The sequence below is a fragment of the Balaenoptera borealis genome (assembly GCF_965194805.1).
Source record: "Balaenoptera borealis genome assembly, chromosome: 1".
In the NCBI taxonomy this organism is placed as follows: Eukaryota; Metazoa; Chordata; class Mammalia; order Artiodactyla; family Balaenopteridae; genus Balaenoptera; species Balaenoptera borealis.
In genome coordinates, this window is record NC_138860.1 from 23,562,161 (window position 1) to 23,585,020 (window position 22,860).

General features: G+C 39.2%; 1 protein-coding gene and 1 long non-coding RNA gene across 2 annotated transcripts; one reads left to right on the forward strand and one right to left on the reverse strand.

The window, feature by feature from the left end:
• The first annotated feature begins 987 nt into the window (after positions 1–987).
• SRP9 (signal recognition particle 9) lies at positions 988–11,481 on the forward strand. The gene is made up of 3 exons (XM_082350106.1): positions 988–1,220; positions 5,420–5,488; positions 9,226–11,481. Exons 1-3 carry the CDS (start codon positions 1,149–1,151, stop codon positions 9,343–9,345), a joined length of 261 nt encoding a protein of 86 aa, XP_082206232.1. The 5' UTR covers positions 988–1,148; the 3' UTR covers positions 9,346–11,481.
• Positions 2,979–7,662, reverse strand: LOC309609134. The gene is made up of 2 exons (XR_014233281.1): positions 6,636–7,662; positions 2,979–3,422 (listed from the first exon to the last, which is right to left on the reverse strand). It is a non-coding gene; the product is annotated as an uncharacterized lncRNA (long non-coding RNA).
• Positions 11,482–22,860: the final 11,379 nt, after the last annotated feature.

Here is a 22,860-nt window from a genome sequence, read left to right on the forward strand (position 1 = left end):
CCAGGTTTGCCACTTCACTTCAGTCCTTGTGTGAAGCTGGAGCCCTATAAAATGCAAATCAGCTTAAAGCCCTTGCATGGGCAGGAAAACTAGAGTGGCAGAAAGCAGATCAGTGATTGTCCGGGGTTAGGGGTGCAGGTGGTGGGATTGAATATAAAGAAGCATAAGGGAACTATTCTGGAGATAGAGATGTTCCTTATCTTGATTGTGGTATCTGGTATATGAGCATATACCCAATGGTTTTAATATATAAATGTGTGTGTGTGTGTCAAAATGCATCAACCTGTACGTTTAAAACTGGTGTGTTTCATTGTACAAAAAAATATACTTCAATAAACTTGATTAAAGAAAAATACCCTTCTACATCACTCCATTGCCTGGAGAACAAAGTTCAATGTCTTCTGGCTTAAGTGATGACATGATTTCTTCCCTTGATTCTTCTCTTCCCCCATCCCCCAAATACCTATCACATTAAATACACTACAGATCTAAAGTGGGCCTAGATGTCCTGCCCGGCCTTGCCCACCTGTTGGACATCCACCATGTTTATCTAGATTCAGCTTGTGCCATCACTATTAGCATCCCCCCACCCACACGTGCTCACTCTTCCTTTGTGTTCTACTAACCCGACATAAATATCCATCACATAAAGGTTTCGGTTGCATTCTTGTGTTTATGTCTCCTCTCTCTTTTACTAAGCTGTAGGTGTGACGGCTGGACCCTAATGTCTCCATTCTTGTAGCTCCAGCGCTTATCACTAAGCCGCTTAATGTTTTCTGAAGAAACCTGGGCTTTACCATTGGAGTCCAGCCCGAAGAACAGCGGGACAGATCCTCCTCCAGTCCTACAGGGGGCGCTGTGGCAACCTCCATCGTTTCCCTGCTCTCCACTTCTCTGGACCAGCTCCCAGAGCCACACGCTCGGGGCTCCACCTCCTCCTTGGCAACATCCCTCCTTCCCATTGGGCGAGGGCGGTACGGGCAGTCCAATGGAACGAGGCGTTGGTGCGAAGAGGCGCCACCATCGTTGAGCTGCTGGGTCTCTGCCGCGGTAGGTGGCTGCTCAGAGGTAGGGAGGTAGGTGGGCCGCGTCGCGTCGCCTCAGGTCCGTAGCTTTGCCTCCCTCTCCTGTTCTGCCGCGGGCCCACGATGCCGCAGTACCAGACCTGGGAGGAGTTCAGTCGCGCAGCGGAGAAGCTCTACCTCGCAGACCCTATGAAGGTAAATCACTGGAGGGGCCAGTGCCTCTGTCCCAGCCCCCGATCAGGATAACTTCTCTGCTGTCCGCTCGGCCTCCGAACCTTCAGCATCCTAGTAGGTGCTGTGAGTGAGGAGAGACGGACCCTGCCAAGTCCACTTGTTCCTCCCTTATTAACGGGCCCGGTGAAGCCATGAAACGGGCAAGATCGGGGTCATTTCAGGGCCCTTAGGTAGCTTTCCCCGGCCCCCAGTCACTGAACATCCCTTATGGCTGTCGTTGGTTTACGTGTCTCTTAAGGGCAGGGCTTCTCCCCCTGCAGTTTCGGCCTTCTGTCCCTCAGCTGTTTTGGTGCCCTTGTCCCGTACTACCTCGTGTAAGATAAAACGGTTATGTTTTTCTGCCACCGCAGAGAAATTTTGGAAAGACCCCAGTTTGGAGGCATCTACAGCCATTAGCTTAGTGGTTCTTATTCTTTTGGAGGTCACTGCCTTTTTGAGAACATGAGATGCTTCACCCTTTTCTCAGAAAAATCCACTTGTACGTAGAAGTTTGTAAACAATTTTAGAGGGCCCATGGATCCCTGTAATTCATTCATGGCCCCCACAAAAATTATAACAAGTGAGTGTCAGAGGTTAGCTTATTATTTAAAAGCAGAGAAGTCGCAAGGATGAGAATATAGCATTTGGGTCTTGACCTTTCTTCCTCTCAGGTTTTTATTTATTTTATTGTCATCTAAATAATATTTGAAGCAGCTCCCTGTTAATTAGAAATTTTGCTAGCGGGACTTCCCCGGTGGCGCAGTGATTAAGAATCTGCCTGCCAATGAAGGGGACACGGGTTCCATCCCTGGTCCGGGAAGATCCCACATGCCGAGGAGCAAGTAAGCCCGTGCGCCACAACTACTGAGCCCACGTACTGCAACTACTGAAGCCCGCGCGCCCAGAGCCCTGCTTCGCAACATGAGAAGCCACCGCAATGAGAAGCCCGCACACCGCAACGAAGACCCCATGCAGCCAGAAAAAAAAAAAAAAAATCCTGCTAGCTTTTTAGACCTAGATAAGTAACAAGAAGCTGTAAAACATTCTTAGTTTCATTCTTTGCAATACGAAGATGTAATAATAACAAATTATGAAATGAGTTAGATATTATTGAAATTGAGTACTTTGTTTATGACACAATTTCTGGCTCCTCCATTTGGTAGATTTTGTTTGTAGGGCCATCTGTTTCTTTAAGCAGTACACCATGAGGACAATACAGGATTTTTGTCCAGAAGTACCCACAGTGTAAACTAAAAATATTTGAAAAGATAGTAAAGAATATACAAATTCACATCAAGAGTAATCATATTTTAAGAATGTGGTCATTCTTAGGGAAAATGAAAATAAAATGGTAATTATAGAGCATTGCTGTGAACAAGGCATGTCTAGTATAGGCAAGAGAGCGAGAATCTTTGAGCTCTTTCCCCAATCAGAAAATTCCAGTGGCCTAAAAACTTGTGCCTTTTTATGATAGCCTTGCACTAGTTAAAAACTAGTGATTTTTTTGATAGGAAGGTGAGGGGATGAGTGGGGAGAGACTGACAGTTATATTGAGTACCTTGTATGTGACAGACATTTTATATATATATTTATTTGTATAATTTATGTGAACAATTAAGACAGCCCCTTGAGGTAGATGAATAAACAATCTTAGATACATTAAATGATTTGCTTAATCTCTAAGAAATGAAGCTAAAATTTGAACTCACGTCTCTAAACCCCATGTTCATGCTATCTCTACCGGTCCATACTGCTGGGACTAAAAAAGAAAAGAAATTTTGTCAGAACTCTTTGGGATCTGTTTTACAGAATTCTGTCTTCTCTCCCTGTTGATTACATCCATCACCTTTTACCATTCTCTGTTGCATCCGCTCTAACTGAAGATGGCATTATTTCTGGACCATGTAATAACCTCTTAGTCTGCCTGTTTTTAAAATCCCTTCTTCACTCTCTTACCACAGCTATCTAAAACACAAAAATTGAATTCTCAGTTTCCTGCTTTAAAACTGGTTCTTCATTGATTGCTGGTAGACATCCGGACTCCCAGTCCCCAGTCTGACCCTCTCTCCAGTCTTGCTGGCTTTGTCTTCCACCACTTCCACCATCCTCAGCCCTAGTCTCATGAAGCTACATAATGCATCATATCTTCAGACTGCCACTTCAGCTTTTCTCCTAACTTCTTCCCTAAAAGAAAAAAAAATGCGTTTCTGAAGCCATCTCCATAAAGCCTTTTTACACTTCCCCTTCTCCCAATCTAAATTACTTGTGTTCTCTTTTAACATTTTACCTGTATATGCCTTTATAGGGTTTAATTTATGTTGTCTTATGTTTTGATTATTTTGCTTGGTTGAATTCAAAGTTCCTAAGAAAGCAAGAACCTTGATTTCTTTTTCTCTCTTAGGGGCATCTGGCATGGTAACTTAGGTGCTCCCTAAGTTACAAAATGGACTCTCTTATAGTACCACAGACCTTTTAACTCTCATTTCTCCTACTCACCAGTGATTCTTTTAAGTGAGAGTTAAAACTTTATGTAGTTGTCATGCTTAGTATATTTTTTAGTTTCAGTTTCCTTTTGTTTCTGGAGGACTGAATTTTTTTAAATATGTAAAACTGAATTTAATAGCTCAATAAATAGAATCAGGTAGTCTAAAGATACTTAACCTAGTTTTCATTATTTATACCTAATTAAGTGCTTGGTGTGTTCCCTTTCCTCCCTCACCAAGACAAATCTCAGGGTCGTATGACTTTTTTTTTTGCAATCCCAGGAGAGCAGAGAGCATAATGGGAAAAGCTGTAGGAAAAGCTCTAATAGCCCTTTTTATCTAGTTTCCAGAATTGTCTTGAGGGTCCTGTGCTACATTGTAACCATTTTAAAATTATATTCCTGTTTTGGCTTATAGGTACTTAGCACTTTTTAAAACAGCTAGCTAAAACTAAACAAGAGTTATTTATTTTGGTTAACAAGAAACTTGACTCTGCTGCAGTACACTTTTGAATCCATCATTTAAAGAAGTAAAAATAATGTTCATGGAAGTTGTAAACTCTATTGGGAGATGTCTTCTTTTATTGGAATATCATAATACCTAAATCATTTTCTTGGCTTCCTAACTGTAGAATACCAAACAACAAAAAGTGCCGTGTAGCATGGCACTCAATATAGGAGTTATTCTGGATTTAGAAAGTTGTTGATGGAGACATCTTGTGCCATCATGATAAAGATGTGATTTTGCTGAGTAACTTAGCCTGAGTCCACCTCCTGAGAGCCATGGGAAAATGGAAAGTATGAACTGTGACTGCAGTGCTCTTTCCTGGGGAATGGATTTGAACTTAACTAGCCATTTCTGCTATTTTTTTCCCCTTCTTTTCCTATCATTCCTCTGTGGCTAGGTGTGTTGGTGTTGTAGGGGAGAAAAAACTTTCTCCTTTACTCTCTTAGGTTTTATAACTGGGGCTCTGCAAATTAACAGGTAGAAACATACATAGCACAGAAGTTCACAAAGAAATGTGACCTGAGGAACTTGGGACCTATATGCCATCTTAACAAAGGGTGGGAAAGAGGCTGGACAAAGGAAAAGAGGTTTGGGGTTTCTAGGAGGGGGTAAGTTGTGAGAAGGTGACTAGGAAATGTATGGGAAAGAAGAGTTGTTTAGTAAGGTTTGTTAGGGAACAAACCTTGTTCTCTTTTCCCAGGGAGAGGGAAACACCTTTACAATTGGAAACTTATGTCACCTTTACAAAGGTTAATTTATGTCCTGCTTTTGGCCAGAAAGGGCAGAGAGCTAATCGCCTTCAGCTCAAAACATTCCTTATGCCTAAGTGGTATACTTTGAGGTGGCAAGCTGTGAATACCCTTCAGTATATTATTCTTACTGGCAAGAAATGCCAAACCACCTTAAGAGTCTCACAGGCTCTCTGAATATGGATGTGTCTTGGGAATTTTCAGTACATCTCTTCAAAGTGGCTGAAAATAAAATACCTGACTTTAAGTCTCAGAAAAATTGCAGCAATAGAAATGAACAAAATGCTGTTTTCCCGCATTTCAATAAGTTTACAGTAAAGGTGCCTTTAGATGTTTTGGCTATTAATTCTAAAAGGATCCATTTTAGGCCACCTGAAGACTAAATTATTTATGAGAAATGTCTTCTGACTTCACTGTTTCTAAATATGTATTTTTATTTCAGGCACGTGTGGTTCTCAAATATAGGCATTCTGATGGGAGTTTGTGTATTAAAGTAACAGATGATTTAGTTGTAAGTATACATTTTTACTTGTTGCATACTTTCAGATTTGTTTGAGTTAATCATTTGTTTGAAATTATTTACATAGAATTTATGCAGGTCACCCATTAGGATGCTTATTTCACATTGCATTCCCAAGTCAAGAACCTTGGTCTGGAAGCTATTGTTATAGGCACTTGGAAAGATAATTCAACTTGCTTCATTAATGCAGTAGTATGTTAAGTGTAGTTTAATAACTGCTCTCTTCGGACCCTAAGCAAGAGGAACGTAGAGACCAAAAGTGGATATGAGGGGTAAAGGTTTCTTTATACGTGTGTGAGAAGTAAATAATGGTATTTGAACACAAGTTATAGGCTCTATAATTATATTTCTGACCTCCCCTGTCTGCTCACTCTTGTCTGTTCCTCACACCCCATTCATTCCTTACCCCTCTGCCATCTGGTTTCTGCATGAAGTCTTCCACTCAGACTGCTCTTGGTGAGAGCTCAGCAGCAGCCCCTTTATTTTCAAACCCAGTAGTCTCAGCAGTTCATATTTTATGCGACCTCCTGGCTGCTTCTGAGAAAACCACTTCTTGTAGAAATTATTATTTTGGCATCTGTGCTCCATTTTATCTTGTTTTTCTTTTTCTGTTTCATTCATCTTTGCTAATTATTTCACTGATGTGCCCCCATAAATATTGGTTTCTCCAGGATTCTGTTCTTGATCATTTCATACCACTTCTGGACCAACCCATTAAGTCCAGTACTGCCTGTATCTGTCTGTTTCCAGTTTTGTACCTTTAGCTCATATTTTTCTTTTGGCTTCCTGACTAGCTCTAAGTTGAGCATCCTTCCTCCTCTCCTCGTTAACATTAGCCTGTCTAGAATGGAACTCATCATGTCTTATCAAACTGGCTCTTCCCGTTTTTTCTCTGTTAGTTGCACTGTCATCTACCTGCTCAGAAACCTGGGGATCATCTTTGGTCCCTTCCTTTCCCTCATTCTCACGTTAACTATTCCTTCATTTGAAAAACTTGTATTTTGATCCTCCGATAAGTTCCATACATTTTGCTGGGCATTTGTGAATTATTGATTCAAGCTCCCTCATCTCATTTTCTGCCATGAACTCTCCATCTTCACTGCTAACCTCGTAACTTTAAGGGCTCAACGTCACTCACCTGGACTAGTAGAATAGGCTCTAACTGTGTCCCTGCTTCCAGCTCATCCTTTAGTCGTCCTGTGCTGCCCTGCCGGAGTGGTTTCTAAAAATGCAAATTTGCTTGTTACTACCCTGCTTAAAAATCTTTAGTGGCCAAAAAAAAAATCTTTAGTGGCTTCTCATCACTCATAATGTAAATTCCACCCTCATATCCTGTCTAATCTTCGTCTTTTCAATGTTACTTAAGGGCTCCTTTCATATGCCATGCTGTCTGAGGCCTCTGAGCTTTTGAACAGTCTGTTTCCATCTCTGCAGTATTGAATCCCATCCCTGCCCCAATGTGACAAGCCTGCTGCTTATCTTTCAAAACCCAGCTCAAAAGGATTGCTTCATCTCTTACTTTTATTTCTGCCTCTTTTTGTGCTGTGTCACAATTGTCTTATCACATTTGACTTTTAATAGATTGTGAGCTTCAAAATAAAGATAGATCAGTAATATTCTTACCGGTATTTGTAGTGACTAGCATGGTGTCCTGACCCAGAGGGTACTTAGCAAACACTTTTTTTTTAATGGATTAATTCTTTTAAAAATTTAATAGTGACTTTAAAAATGACTTTTTGGTCATATATTTTACTATGTTTGTGTTCAGGGTTCCATTGTGAGGTTGTGTGAAGTCAGATCTTTTAATGATTACCAGATCTTCCAAGAACCAGTTGAGTTTGGTGAAGTAACTGGGAAAATGTGAAAAAGGAAGAATAAATTGAGCTGTATTGTGCTAAACCTAGATTCAAGAGATCTGAATCCTAGTTTAGCCATCTACCAGCATTTCATCCTGGGGAAAGTTCAGGCCAAAAGTTTGGCTTTTGGGGCCATAGTATTCTTGTCTATGAAGTGCCACAGTGATAGTCTGCTCACCCAGTTGGGTTGTTGTGGAGTGTAAATGAAATATGTGGAAGTACCTAGCACTAGTGCCTGCACTTAGTAGATTCAGTAAATGTATACTTGAATCTTGAGCATTCACACTGAGAAAAATTTTACTTATGATTGTCGCAGAGTGAATAGATATATCTACTGAAGAGAAATTGGTATATCCTGCTTTAAAAATGGAGGAAAATGCAGAATTGAATTCAATACAAGAGGCTTTATCTCCAGATGATGACTTTTTGCCTCTGGTAATGATTAAATATAGTTAAGGATTCATGGTAAGCAGTATTGGAAAGAACTTTATTTAAAATTGATGATTCCCATGACAAGATCTAAATATGAAAAATACTTTTTGTTCCCTTTCTTAAAACTACTGAGAACTAGTCCATGTCTAGAAGGGACCAAAGACACAATCAAACCCATCCTCCTAAACAGTAAATATATGAATCAACTCCAACATAAAAATTTGTTTTCTAATGACTCTTAAAGAAAAGTTTGTATACTTCAGTAATTCATTTTAATGGCTAATAATTCCTTCACAAAACTCGTCTTAGACTTCATTATTATCGTCATGGAGCTTTGACTTTTTTATAGTCCCATTTATGCATCATTTTTTTCCAGTGCCATGACTGATTTATAATATTGTCTTCTGTGGACCTAAAATCTTTCTGTGTATTTTAGTGAGAAGATGTTTGTTCTTCTCACTAAACTGTAGTGAGAAGGTATTTGTTCTTCTACAGAACATATACTAAAATTGAAACGGTGGAGATGATTATGGCCACTTTACAAAATTGTTAGACAAATTTGTACAATGTGTGGATAAAATTTTTTTAAGTAAGTGATTTAAAGGCTGTATGAATTCAGATCAGTTGGGCGTGATGGGGTTGAACTCCAAATTACTTAAGTTGATGAATATTACTGTAGGATCATGAAGCTCCCATTGTTTAAAACTCACATGAATCTAAGATGGGCTAAAGAAAAATGGATCAGTGTTACAAGATGAAAAAAAGACTGCCAGCTTAAATTTGATAATTTTGAAGATTCTAGAACAAATGGTTTTATGGCCAACGATAAACAGATCATAAGTATCTATCTAATGAAGAATTGAATTTATAGCAAGGAAGAATTTGGTTTGGTTTAAAAATTATAAATAATGTCAGAAAAATCAAGGTTGAATAGATTTATCTTGTTTGATTTAGGTAGTGACCAGCAGTAAGCAAGGAATTCCAGATTTTTAAAAAATTATCATTAACCCTCCCCCCCTCCCATTTCACAAATAGAGAAAGGGATCCTAAGATTTATATGCTTTTCCCACTGTAACTCAATCATTTATGACCAGATCCCAGGGAGAAAATATCTAATTCCAATCTTGAAGTCTTCTCATCAGACCATGGCAGAATTTGAATACATTATTCAACTGGTCATTTTTGAGAAGCTTCTAATAGAGTTCACTTTGTTTTTTCACCACAGCAGTGGCATTTAAAATATTATAAAATACTAAACTTAAGGAATGTAATTGTTGGGGACTTGGAAACTTGAATGTAATTCCTTTAGTATGACCTCCAGAGGAAGTAGAGCAAAACAGTGGTAGGAAAAGACTCAAAATTTTATCCAATCATATGTTTGCTACGTCATTGATAATCTAGTTTTACATAGTTAATGTGTGCTTTTAAAATTTCTGACAGTGTTTGGTATATAGAACAGACCAAGCTCAAGATGTAAAGAAGATTGAGAAATTCCACAGTCAACTAATGCGACTTATGGTGGCCAAGGAATCCCGCAGTGTTGCCATGGAAACGGACTGAATGGTTTGAAATGAAGACTGTTTGTCATGTTCTTAGGAAGTAAATATCTTTTGAATTTGAGAAAGTGTTGGGACCGAAAATACTTTATGTAACTAAGTGGGCTATTCAGAAGCCAAGAGATCATTTTTTGTACTTTGTTTTTTAATGTTTACTTTAGAGAGCTAGGACTGTAAACGCTTCCAGTTAGAAAGCCTTTATTTATTTTTGGAAATGGAACAAGGAATGGCTCTATCTTGGAAACTTTGCAGATTGTTTGATGTTAGGCAAAATAAATAATTACTCTCTGGTAAGTTTGTATCAGTAATTTGAAAATGAGATATCAAGAAAAGCCAATTCTTCCTTAAATTTAGTTAATCTGTCTTTAAAAGAAAAATTAAATGGAACCATTTTGCTGGATTGATATATTTCTTTTGGAGCATAAATTTTGTGCTGTTGATGACCAGCAAATATAAAATATGGTAACTGGAATTAACTGCACAGCAGTATAGCTGATTATTATATATGGTAGTGTAGTCTCAATTATATCTAAAAATAACTGTGAAAACAAGTATGCTTTACCTTAAACTTTACAAATTTAAACTATATTTTTAAATATAAGGGATTCATAGTATCATTAACTTGTTGAGCAAAGACTAACTTTGAATCTAATTTTCAGTGCTCAGAAACATCTGCTGTTACTATAAATGCATGAACAGAATGCTCACTAATAGATTGAAACCACCATATTACAGAAATATTTGCCACATATTTGCCATCTATGTTTTCTCAGAAGGGCTAAGGATTATTTGAACTGTTAAATTTTTGCATACCTCTATGACACCCCCACCCATTTCTCTCATTACTTAACCAAGGTGTTAAGCATGACTCTCACAACTGTTCTCCATTAAACCAGAAGTATGATATTGTTTGATATTTATCTTATATCTGTAACCTGAGTTTTACCACCTAAATATAATGTTCACATGTTGATTCCTACATTAAAATATTTTTTGTTAGGAATTTGTTGTGTTGACCAGCGTTTTAACATGGAAAGTTCCATTAGCCATATGAATTTTGGCATGTTTCAGAGAGATCAGTAAATAAAATATTACATGAATATATATTGTTTCTCTTTAAGTTTTTAACTTCTCAAGAATTACTGATTTCTTGACTGGGATATTCTATATTTATTTAGACTAAAGTGAGCCTAATGATGCTATATATACATTTTTATTTATTTTGTTTCTTGGTACTTTTATTATATGACTTTCTCTGAGCTGTATGCTATGGCATTTTGTTTTCTTGATTAAGAAAAGTAACATCAAATAGTATAGGGTTTTTTGGGTTTTGGTGTTTTCCCCCCATAGTAGGATAACCGGAGGTTTTTTTGGCCTTTTTCTTTTTCATTTTCATTTACATCTTCCACTTTTTTCTTTCTTTTTTGTACTTTTTGTCTGCACTCCACGGCATGTGGGATCTTAGTGCCCCGACCAGGGATCGAACCCTCGCCCCCTGCATTGGAAGCACAGAGTGTTAACCACTGGGCCGCCAGGGAAGTCCCCATCTTCCACTTTTTAACACTACTTTATGAAGATAACCGGGAATGGGAGGGACTTCTATTTGAGTTCTTTGAGTCCTTGTAGCTTGCAGCAGTGATTAAGAGCAGGGGTTCCAAGGCAGACCGCCTGCGTTGCAATCTTGGCTCCACTGTTCCCCAATTCTGTGGCTTTTGAGACAGTACTTCTCTAAGCCTCCATTTTCTTCTCTGGAAATTGGGCTGACAGTAGTATTCATAGGGCTTTGACAGTTAAATGGCATAATCCCCTTTAAGCCCTTAGCACAGTACCTGGAACACAGTAAAACTCAATAAATGGTAGCTATTATTACTATTATTGTTATGATTGTTATTTTTCAGGGGACTGGGTATAAGTAGCCAGCTCTTAAGTTTTCTCATAATTGTAATTGAATAGTTACTTATAAGTAACATTTGCCTTTTCTACCGAGCTATGTCTATTATCAAATGCCATTTTTGGCAGGTGAAGTAAAACAAGATTGTCCCCATGAGGAGTGTTCTTATGTGGTGGGGGAAACTGAAATCCTTAAATCTGAAACATGTTTATTTGTATCTACACAAAATAAAATTATTAAGAGAACTAATTGGTGGTGAAAGTATTGAATCTCTTAAAGACCATATAAATAATAAAACACCAAATTATGTATTCTGAAAATCGCAATGCTGTATACTCTGATTTTTTTCTTTTATTAGGAAGTATTTCTAGATACTATAATCACACTTTCATGGACTTTTTTTGGTGGGGGGGCTGCATGTGCGGCTTGCGAGATCTTAGTGCCCCAACCAGGGATCGAACCCCAGGCTCCAGCAGTGAGAGCCCCAAGTCCTAACCACTGGACCGCCACGGAATTCCCCATGAACTAATTTTTAGCAAACTGTTTTGTGATGTATTTGATCAAATGCTGCTGACCCTAAGGTAATCCAAATGAAGTCATCATAGTAATTAAGATTCTAGGTACAGTTAGCAGTTTTGTTCTTCTCTTGGAAAGACCCACTCTCCTTGGAGCACAGAGCCCATTAAGCGTTGTTGGCTACATATGTTCTCTGTTGAAAGGGCTGGCTTCTCCTTTCTCCCTAGCCTGCCAACTTTGTGTCTTAAAAATATAAAATCTCTTAGTCACAGCTCTAAGTCAGTGATTAGAGGCAGTGTTGGCAGCATTTTATAGTTGATATCTTCTGTTACCCTTAGAAAAATTGAACACAACAATATGATGGTAATAGTCTTGAAAGTACAGTTGACCCTTGAACAACGGGTTTGAACTGCACAGGTCCACTTATATGCCAGCTTTTTTCAAAAATGCATAATACAGTAATACACAATCTGCAGTTGGTTGGAATTACAGTTCTGGAGGGCCGGCTGTAAAGTTAAATGCGGATTTTCTACTGCATAGAGCGTCAGCACTCCTAACCCCTGTGATGTTCAAGGGTCAGCTGTATTCTAAAACTAATTCAAAATGAGTGAAATGTGAAATTAATTGCCCAAGGACAGTAAGAGGTACTCCTTTCTGCCTACTAGAAATGAAACAAAACCAAATCCCTTGTTAATATTTATTGTTCCCCTTTTAGTAAAAAATACCTTGTTGTGGTAATGGTAATATCATAGTATTTAGTATTATTTCTTTTTAAAACAGAAAATATTCCTCTAGTTCTACAGTTAAAATTTATGATAGCATGAGAAGAAAGTCAAAATATTTCATTCTTCTTTCTTACATTAAAAGTAGTGATTGGGCTGGTTCCAGATAAAGATGAAGAAGCACACTCCGCCATGGCTCTTCTGCTGAATACAGCTATGAATGCACAGAGCAGCTGTCTGAGGACTCTGAAAAGAAAATAGCAGGTGGGTTGGGCAAGAAGACAAGAATTTGAAGTACCACTGAACCAGTGATGAATGAGTCTTATCATTTTCCCCCCTCTGGTATCCCCCAGCCTGAATTCAACACATAGGAAACCTAGACGTGAGTACTGGGGTGCAGACCAGGAGTGCCAGAAGCCTTTGGGTCTGACCCAAGAAGTAGAAGGGTAACTTCTAATATTTGGAGAGAGTGCAGAAATCCTTTTTCTTCCCCCCCCCCCCCTTTTCTGTGTTCTCCTACAGCCCACTCCCAAGCAATCCCATGGTGGTGACAGTGTCAACTACTGGCAATGGGAGCCTGCAGGAGCCAAAACTCAGGGAGATAGCCCTACCTTTCCAGTACGGCTGTGTTTCCAAGAGGGTGGAACCAACTTTCATTTTTTTCTCTTTGTTCTCTATCTGCTTGGCCCTGGATGCAAAAGATGGTGGCAGAAGTGCACAGGGTAACTAAAGCCAGATTTCTTTTGGCCCGAGAACCAATAGAAGGAATCAGAAAGTACCAGGGAGATCATAGAAAGGAAGGAACTCAAAAAAGTGACCTTATAAAGCTGTTTATGTAGTTCTGAGTCTGCCCCCAATCTGCTAATGTGTATGGATCTGATTCTTTTCAGCATGTTAAAGACTTAGAAACTGAATAGGTAGACCACCACCCAAATTCCAGACCAGCAGTTGGGAGGCATTCATATGCAGTAGGTCCAAAAAGCACTGCAAAAATTTTGAAAGCTGCACCTGTCTTCTGTAGGCTATGATTCCAATGTCAGTTCACCTTTCAAAAACTACCTGGTGTTGAACATCTGAAAGTAACCAAAAGAAACAAAAAAAGCCTTTGCCTGCAACCTAACCAGGTTGACTGCCTGCTGAAACAAACAAAAACTCTGTATTCTCCATAGGATTTAAACAAGGCCCAGAGTTGGTAACAATATTCAAAATGTCAAGGATACAATCCAAAATTTCCTGGCATAGAAAACTCTCCAAATTTGGTGAAAAACTTAAAACCTATAGATTCAAGAAGGCCAAAGAAATCCATATCATAATGGAAATCCAATCACAATCATAATGAAACTGGACAATGATCTTGAAAGCAGCCAGTGAAAAGCATCTATAGGGAAACAATTATTTGAATGACTGGATTTCTCATCAGAAATCATGGAGGACAGCAGGAAGTGGCACAATATTTCTAAATTGCTGAAAGGAAAGAATTGTCAACCAGAATTCTATATCCATAGAAAATATCCTTCAGGAACAAAAGTGATATAAAACCATTCTTGGATGAAGGAAAAGGAAGAGAATCCATTGCCAGCAGACTTGGTGTAAAAAAGAATTACTAAAGGAAGTTCTTCAGTTAGAAGGGAAATGATACCATAAGGGAAACTGAAACATTCAGGAATGAAGGAAGAGCAATAGAAATGGTAATTATCTAGGTTAAAAGAATATTCTGTTGAGTTCTTAAAATATGTTTGAAAGTAGAAATAAAATATATATGGTGTTCTCACTGTGTGTAGATGTAATGTATAAGATACCAGTAGCATAAAGGAGGAGGATAAAGAGACCTATATGATAGTAAACTTTCTACATTCCACTCAAAGTGAAAAAATATTTATTCTAAGTAGACTGAAAAGGTAAGTATGTATATCCTCATCCCTCAAGCAATCACTAAAAGAACTATGCAAAGAAATATAATAACACAGTAGATAAAATGAAATACTAAAAAACATTTTAAAAAAGTGGGGGGCAAGAAAAGGGCATCAGGAGCAAAATATAGGAAACAGACACAAACCAAATAATAAAGTGGTAGGCCTAAATTCAACATATCAACACTTAAATCAAATGCAAATAGTTAAAGCACACAGACTGTCAGAATCAAAACGCAAAATACTAGAACCAGTTGTACTCTCTGCAAGAAGCTTACTTCAAATATAATGGTATTTGAAGGTAACAAGTAGGTGACAAGTAAGAAGATGGAAAAAACATGCAATGCAAACACTAATCAAAAGCTACCTGAAAACAAAAAAAAAAAAATAGCTACCTGGACTGTGTTAATATTAAAAAGTAGACTTCAAAGGGGAAAGGTGGGGGGATAGGGATAAATTGAGAGTTTGGGATTGACATAAACAACACTACTATATTTAAAACAGATAACCACCAAGGACCTACCATATAGCACAGGGAACTCTGCTCAATATTCTGTAACAACCTAAATGGGAAAAGAATTTGAAAAAGAATAGATACATGTATATGTATAACTGAATCACTTTGCTGTACACCTGAAATTAACACATTAATCAACTATACTCCAATATAAAATAAAAATTTTTTTAAATTAGATTTCAGAGCAAAGAATATTTCCAAGGATAAAGAGGGACAATATATTGATAAAAGGGTCAATTCACCAAGACATAATAATCCTAAATGTGATTACACATAAACAGCTTCAAAATGCATGAAGCAAAACCTGAACTGAACTGAAAGAAGAAACAAAAATCCACAATTATATTTGAAAGCTACAATGCAACTCTGACATCATATATCCAGAGTTAGCACAGACTTCACTGGTTAAAAGCAAAGTCCTCCATGAGACTCCCTCACTTCAAACACAAGCTGCAAGCTCTGGGGTTCCCAGGCCACCTGCACTTCTGACCAACTGGCTACAAATTCAGGGGTACCCTCTATCCCCTCTGGTTTCATAATTTGCTAGAGTGACTCACAGAACTCAAGAAAGCACTATACTTAGCAGTTTTATTATAAAAGGTATGTCAGGACCAGCCAAATGAAGAGACATAGGGTAAGAACTGAGAGGGTACCAACTGCAAAGCTTCCATGTTCTTAGGACAAATTACTCTCCCAGCACATACATATATGATTACCAATCAGGGAAGCTCACCTGAACTTTGGCTGTCCATTATGTTTCATCATGTAGGAATGATTGAATCATTGGCCACGTGCTAGAACTCAATCTCCAACCTCACTTCATCTCCCCAAAGGATGAGCCAGACATCTGGCCTAAGATCATCAACCCTCTAATCATATGACTGGCCCTTCTGGCATGGCCAGGCCCCATCGCAAGTTATCTCATTAGTATAAACTCAAGACATGGTCCCAGGGACCACCATGAATAACAAAGACTCTTCTGTCACTCAGGAAATTCCTAAGATTTAGAGGTTAATTCCCAGGAACCAGGGAAAAAGACTAAATAAATTCTTTATTATACAACAATTCACTCAGTAATAAAACTTGTAAATAGAAAATAAGCAAGGATGTAGAAGAACTGAACACCACCATCAACCAGCTGGATCTAATTGACACAGCACACTCAGTTCAACAGCAGAATACTTCTAGTGCACGTGAGACATTCATTAATGTCATACTGGAAACTAGCCAGTGCAACAAGGCAAGAAAAATAAAGGCATCCAAATTGGAAAGGAAGAAGTAACTATCCGTATTTATAGATAACATGATGGGACACATAGAGAATTCTATGGAATCTACAAAAAGGCTACTGAAACTAGTAAGTGAGTTTACCAAGTTTGCAGGTTACAAGATCAACATATATAATTTTATTTCTGTACACTGTATGCAACAAACAGGTATGGAAATTTAAAAGACAAATACATTTTTAATATCATCACAAAGCTCAATATCAAAAAAATAACTCAATCAAAAAATGAGCAGAAGATCTAAATAGACATTTCTCCAGAGAAGACACACAGATGGCCAACAGACTCATGAAAAGGTGCCCAATATTGCTAATTATTAGAGAAATATGAATCGAAACTACTATGAGGTATCACCTCACACCAGTCAGAATGGCCATCATCAAAAAGTCTACAAATAATAAATGCTGGAGACAGTGTGGAGAAAAGGGAACCCTCCTACACTGTTGGTAGTAATGTAAATTGGTACAGCCACTATGGAGAACAGTATGGATATTCCTTAAAAAACTAAAAACAGAGCTACCATATGATCCTGCAATCCCACTCCTAGGCATGTATCCAGAGAAAACCATAATTTGAAAAGATACATGCACCCCGATGTTCATAGCAACACTATTTACAATAGCCAAGACATGGAAGCCACCTAAATGTCCATCGACAGATGAATAGTTAGAGAAGATGTGGTATATATATGCAAAATTACTCAGCCATAAAAAAGAATGAAATAGTGCCATTTGCAGCAACATGGATGGACCTAGAGATTATCATACTAAGTAAAGTAAGTCAGAGAAAGACAAATATCATATGATATCACTTATATGTGGAATCTAAAAAAAAAAAAATGATACAAATGAACTTATTTACAAAACAGAAACAGACTCACAGACATAGAAAACAAACTTATGGTTACCAAAGGGGAAAGGTGGGGGGAAGGGATAAACTAGGAATTTGGGAATAACATATACACACTACTACATATAAAATAGATAAATAATAAGAACCTACTTAAAAAAAAATTTAAATCATCACAAGATATGCACTGGAAACTACAGAACATTGCTGAGAGAAATTAAGAAGAGTTAAAAAATGAGTAATACGGGGCTTCCCTGGTGGCGCAGTGGTTGAGAATCTGCCTGCCAATGCAGGGGACACGGGTTCGAGCCCTGGTCTGGGAAGATCCCACATGCCGCGGAGCAACTGGGCTCGTGAGCCACAATTACCGAGCCTGCGCGTCTGGAGCCTGTGCTCCGCAACAAGAGAGGCCGCGATAACGTGAGGCCCGCACACCGCAATGAAGAGTGCACCCCACTTGCCGCAACTAGAGAAAGCCCTCGCACAGAAACGAAGACCCAACACAGCCTTAAAAATAAATAAATTAATTAATTTTTAAAAAATGAGTAATATATCTTATTCATGGGTCAGAAGAATTGGTATTATTAAGATGTCATTTTTCCCTAAGTTGATATATAGATTCAATGCAATGTCAATTAAAATACCAGCAGGCCTTTTTTTTTTTTGTAAAAACTGGTATGCTGATTCTAAAAATTTATATGGAAAGCAAAGGACCTAAAATAGCTAAAACAATTCTGCAAAAGAAGAATTAAAGTGAAAAGCTAGGTACTTCCCTGGTGGTGCTGTGGTTGAGAATCCGCCTGCCAATGCAGGGCACATGGTTTCGAGCCCTGGTCCGGGAAGATCCCACATGCCACGGAGCAACTAAGCCCGTGCGCCACAACTGCTGAGCCTGCGCTCTAGAGCCCGTGAGCCACAACTACTGAAGTCTGCACACCTAGAGCCCGTGCTCTGCAACAACAAAAGCCACTGCAATGAGGAGCCCGTGCACTGCAACAAAGAGTAGCCCCCACTTGCTGCAACTAGAGAAAGCCTTCCCGTAGCCAAATGCAGCCCAAATAAATAAATAAATAATAAATTCTTAAAAAAAAAAAAGTGAAAAGCTAAAACCGCCTTCTTTCCTGTCTGATTATAAAGCTACAGTTACGTGAGACAGCATCAAGATAAACATCTAGACCAATGGAACAGAATGGAGAGTCCAGAAACAGGCCCACACATACATGGATAACATTTTACAAAGGAGCAAAGGCAAGTCAATGGAGAAAGGATAGTCTATTCAACAAATGATGCTGATATGATTAGATATCCACATGTTTAAAAAACATGAAACTGGGGGCTTCCCTGGTGGCGCAGTGGTTAGGAATCTGCCTGCCAATGCAGGGGACACGGGTTTGAGCCCCAGTCTGGGAAGATCCCACATACCGCAGAGCAACTAAGCCCGTGCGCCACAACTACTGAGCCTGCACTCTAGAGCCCATGAGCCACAACTACTGAAGCCCACGTGCCTAGAGCCTGGGCTCCGAAACAAGAGAGGCCACCACAATGAGAAGACTGTGCACTGCAACGAAGAGTAGCCCCTGCTCGCCACAAATAGAGAAGGCCTGTGCGTAGTGACAAAGACTGAACGCAGCCAAAAAATAAATAAATAAAATAGGAATCTTTAAAAACAAACAAACATGAAACTGGACCTCTACCTTGTACTATATACAAAAATTAACTTTAAAAAACAAATCATAGTTCTAAATATAAAACCATAAAACTTCCAGAAGAAAACAGGAGAAAATCTTTTGGGTCCTTGGCTAGGCAGATACAATTTATAAAAGAAACAAAAAAAGGACTTCAAAACTGAAATCTTATGTTCTTCCAAAGACTTAAGAGAACGAGAAGACAAGCCACATATCAGAAAAAAATTATTTGCAAGCATATATCTGATAAATGACTTGTATCCGTAATATATAAAGAACTATCAAAACTCGGTAAAACTGGGCTTCCCTGGTGGCACAGTGGTTAAGAATCCGCCTGCCAATGCAGGGCACACGGGTTCGAGCCGTGGTCCGGGAAGATCCCACATGCTGCAGAGCAGCTAAGCCCATGCACCACAACTACTGAACCTGCGCTCTAGAGCCCGTGAGCCACAACTACTGAGCCTGCGAGCCACAACTACTGAGCCCGCATACCACAACTACTGAAGCCCGCGTGCCTAGAGCCCCTGCTCCGCAACAAGGGAAGCCACCGCAATGAGAAGCCCGTGCACCGCAACTAGAGAAAGCCCGTGCACAGCAACAAAGACCCAACACAGCCAAAAATAAATAAAATTTAAAAAACAAAACAAACAAAAAATGAGTAAAACTGTCAAAACTCCCCTTGCCCCGCAAAAAAAGTACACAAAAGATTTGAACAGACACTTAACTGAAAAAGATGGAAAGATGGCAAAACACAAAAAAAGATGTTCAACATCTTCAGTTTTTAAGGAAATGAAAATTAAAATCACAAAATACCACTACAGATCTATTACGATGGCTAAAATTAAAAAGACTGACCATACCAAGTGCTGACAAGGATGTGGGACAACCAAATCTCTCATACTGCTGGTAGGAATGTAAACTGTTACAACCATTTGGAAAACAGGCAGTTTCTTTAAAAGTTATACATATGTCTAATCATCCATTCAAAGACTTGTACCTGAATGTTCATAGCAGCTATATTTATTAATAGCTAAAACACTATCAATAGACACAACTGAAAAGTCCATCAACAGGTTTTTGGATAAACAAATTGTGACACATCCATACATAGCAATACTATTCAGCAATGAAAAGGAATGAACTGTTTATATACATGACAATGTAGATGAATCTCAAAATAATTATGCTGAGTCAAAGAAGCCAGACATGAAAGAGCACATACTAAATGACTTAACTTACATGAAATTCTAAAAAGTGCAAACTAGTGTATAGTGACTGCAGATCAGTGGTTTCCTCGGGGAAGAGGGGAGATGTGGATGGAAGGGATTATAATGAGACATGAGGAACCTTTGGAGGTGATGGATATATTCACTATGTTAATTATAGTGACAGTTTCATGGGTGTACACATATATAAAAACTTGCGAAATTGTATATTCTGAATATTTGCAGTTTATCGTATGCCAATTATACCTCAATATGGTGTTTTGAAGAAAAGGAGAGAACCTCCTGAAAAAAACTGCAGTTAGCTGGCAGCCTCCAATTGCCACATCTGTGAGATTTGCTGCAGGTTCACACTAATATGTCACTCTTCCTGGGCTGTTCCCAGCCAGTAACTGACCATGGCAGGGATACTAGCACTGGGCCAGTCCTGCCCCGTATAGCCTGGCCAAGAACCAGCACTGCAGGCTGAGGCTCTTCCTACCCAATCTTCCTTCCTCCCTGCTCTCCCTTCACAGGTGTCAGACCTGCACTGTGGTCTGAGGCTCTTTCCCTCTCCTGCTCACAGGCATTTCTGCCAATAGACCTCTACACTTCTTATTCCATCTTGGTATGTGCTTTCCAGAGAACTTGAGTTGATAACGGTATCTTCAAACGTGTGTTGTCTGTTTGAATTTTAAATTTTTTGCTAATATTCTGTTGGGTTGTTGTCATTTCTTTAAGGGTTCTTGGAACCTTGGACAAGTTATTTAACCTCTGTGCCTCAGTTTCCTCAGATGTAAAATGGCAGATAATAAGAACCTCATAGAGTTATTATGAAGATTAAATGAATTAGCATTTGTAAAGCACTTAGGGCCTGGTACATAGTAATTTCTATGTGTTTATTAAATTAAAAAAACAGGAATCCTCTATGTTTTCAGAATGTCTTTTGTTAAATATGTCCCAAGCATTTTGCCCATTCTGTCATTCATATTTTATCTTTGTGTATGGATACTGTTTTGATCCCTTGGAAACTAATTTGTTTGTTATTGCTGCCATAACAGATTATCACAAATTTAGTGGCTTAAAAAACCCACACATTTATTCTCTTACAGGAACAGAAGTCTGAAGTGACTGAAAAAGGGCTAAAATCAATCAGGATTCATTCCATCTGGGGGCTCCAGTGGAGAACCCATTTTTTGCCTTTCCCAGCTTCCCGAGGCTCATGGCACCACGCTGCATCTCCTTTCCTACCTGTACTCTGTCACCACATCTCCTTCTTCCTTTGACCTTCTTGACTCCCTCTTATAAGGACCCTGGTGATTACATTTAGTTCCCACCCAGATAACCCAGGATAATCTTCACATTTTAATGACATCTGCAAAGTCCCTTTTGCCATCTAAGGTAACTGTCACAGGTTCTGGGGGTTAGCTCATTGATGTCTTTGGGGGAACCATTGTTCAGCCTACCACAGATACCTTTTGCCACGCAGAAGTTTCAGATTTTGATATAGTCACTTACTCTCTTAGTCCGTTCCTTTATGGTTTCAGTCTGACACCACTTTTCTTGGCATTCATGTACATGCAACCCAGAAATGCAGGGAATTCTAAGCCTGTGAGTTTCACCCTTGACCAGTGAGGGATGGCGCTAATACTCCTACTTTTTGCTCCCTGGGTGGACGGTTCTGAGAATCGTTTTATAAATCTTCTCAGAAGGTCCCATAGACTCAAGCACCAGTTACCCAGAGCAGTGGCGTAGTTGAAAACACATCCTCGTATTGTCTTTTCCTCCTTTACATTTTCACCTCCCAGCCCTCGCTCCTGTCCCTGGGATGACTTCCCAAATAAGCTACCATAAGTAAGCCTTCGTCTCAGGCTCTGCTTTGAGGGGAGCCTAGGTTAAAAGAACAGAAAAGACTCCTGGGAATTAAAAACATGGCAGCTGAAGTGAAAAAGTAGAAGCGGGAAAAGAAAAAATTGCAGAAATACCTCAGAAAATGGAGCCAAAAAGAAAAAAGAGGCAGAAAAAAAGGTGAGAGTAGATAGGAAAAACAGTTCAAGATTTGGATATAGGAATTCCCTAAAAAAGAACATGGAGTGGAAGAAGTCATCAACAAGATTATTTAAGAAATTTTTGCAAAATTAAAGGACATGAATTTCCAGACTGAAAGGGCCTGCCTAGTGCCTTGCATGAGGGTGAAAGTAGGCCAAATATCAAGACCTATGATCTCAGAATTTCAGTATAATGGTGATAAAGAGAAGCTCCTATAAGCTTCCAGAGGAAAAAGGGGGAGGGGTCTTTTTTTTTAAATTAATTAATTAATTTATTTTTGGCTGCTACTCTTCGTTGCAGTGTGTGGGCTTCTCATCGTGGTGGCTTCTCTTGTTGTGGAGCATGGGCTCTAGGCGTGTGAGCTTCAGTAGTTGTGGCTCACGGGCCCAGTAGTTGTGGCTCGCCGGCTCTAGAGCGCAGGCTCAGTAGTTGTGGCACACGGGCTTAGTTGCTCCACGGTATGTGGGATCTTCCCGGACCAGGGCTCGAGCCTGTGTCCCCTGCATTGGCAGGCGGATTCTTAACTACTGTGCCACCAGGGAGGTCCTGGGGGTGGGGGGTGGTTCTTTAAAAGGATCAGGCATCAGAGTGGCCTTGGACTTCTCAAGGGCAATACTAGAAACTAGAATATCGTGGAGCAATGCCTTCAAAATTCTGAAGGAAAACTGTTTCCATCCTGGAATTTTGTATTCATCCAAACAGTTAAAGGGAAACATTGAATAAAGACATTTCCCAGACACATTTAGATTAGGTTTTACTGAGGTAAACCCCCAATCTCAGTATCTTGAAAAAAGTTTATTTTTTGTTCAAATTACAGACAGTTGTGGCTCCTCAGCCCCTCCCCTGCTCCAGTGTCTTCATTCCAGGATCCAGGATGAAAGAGCAGAACCTG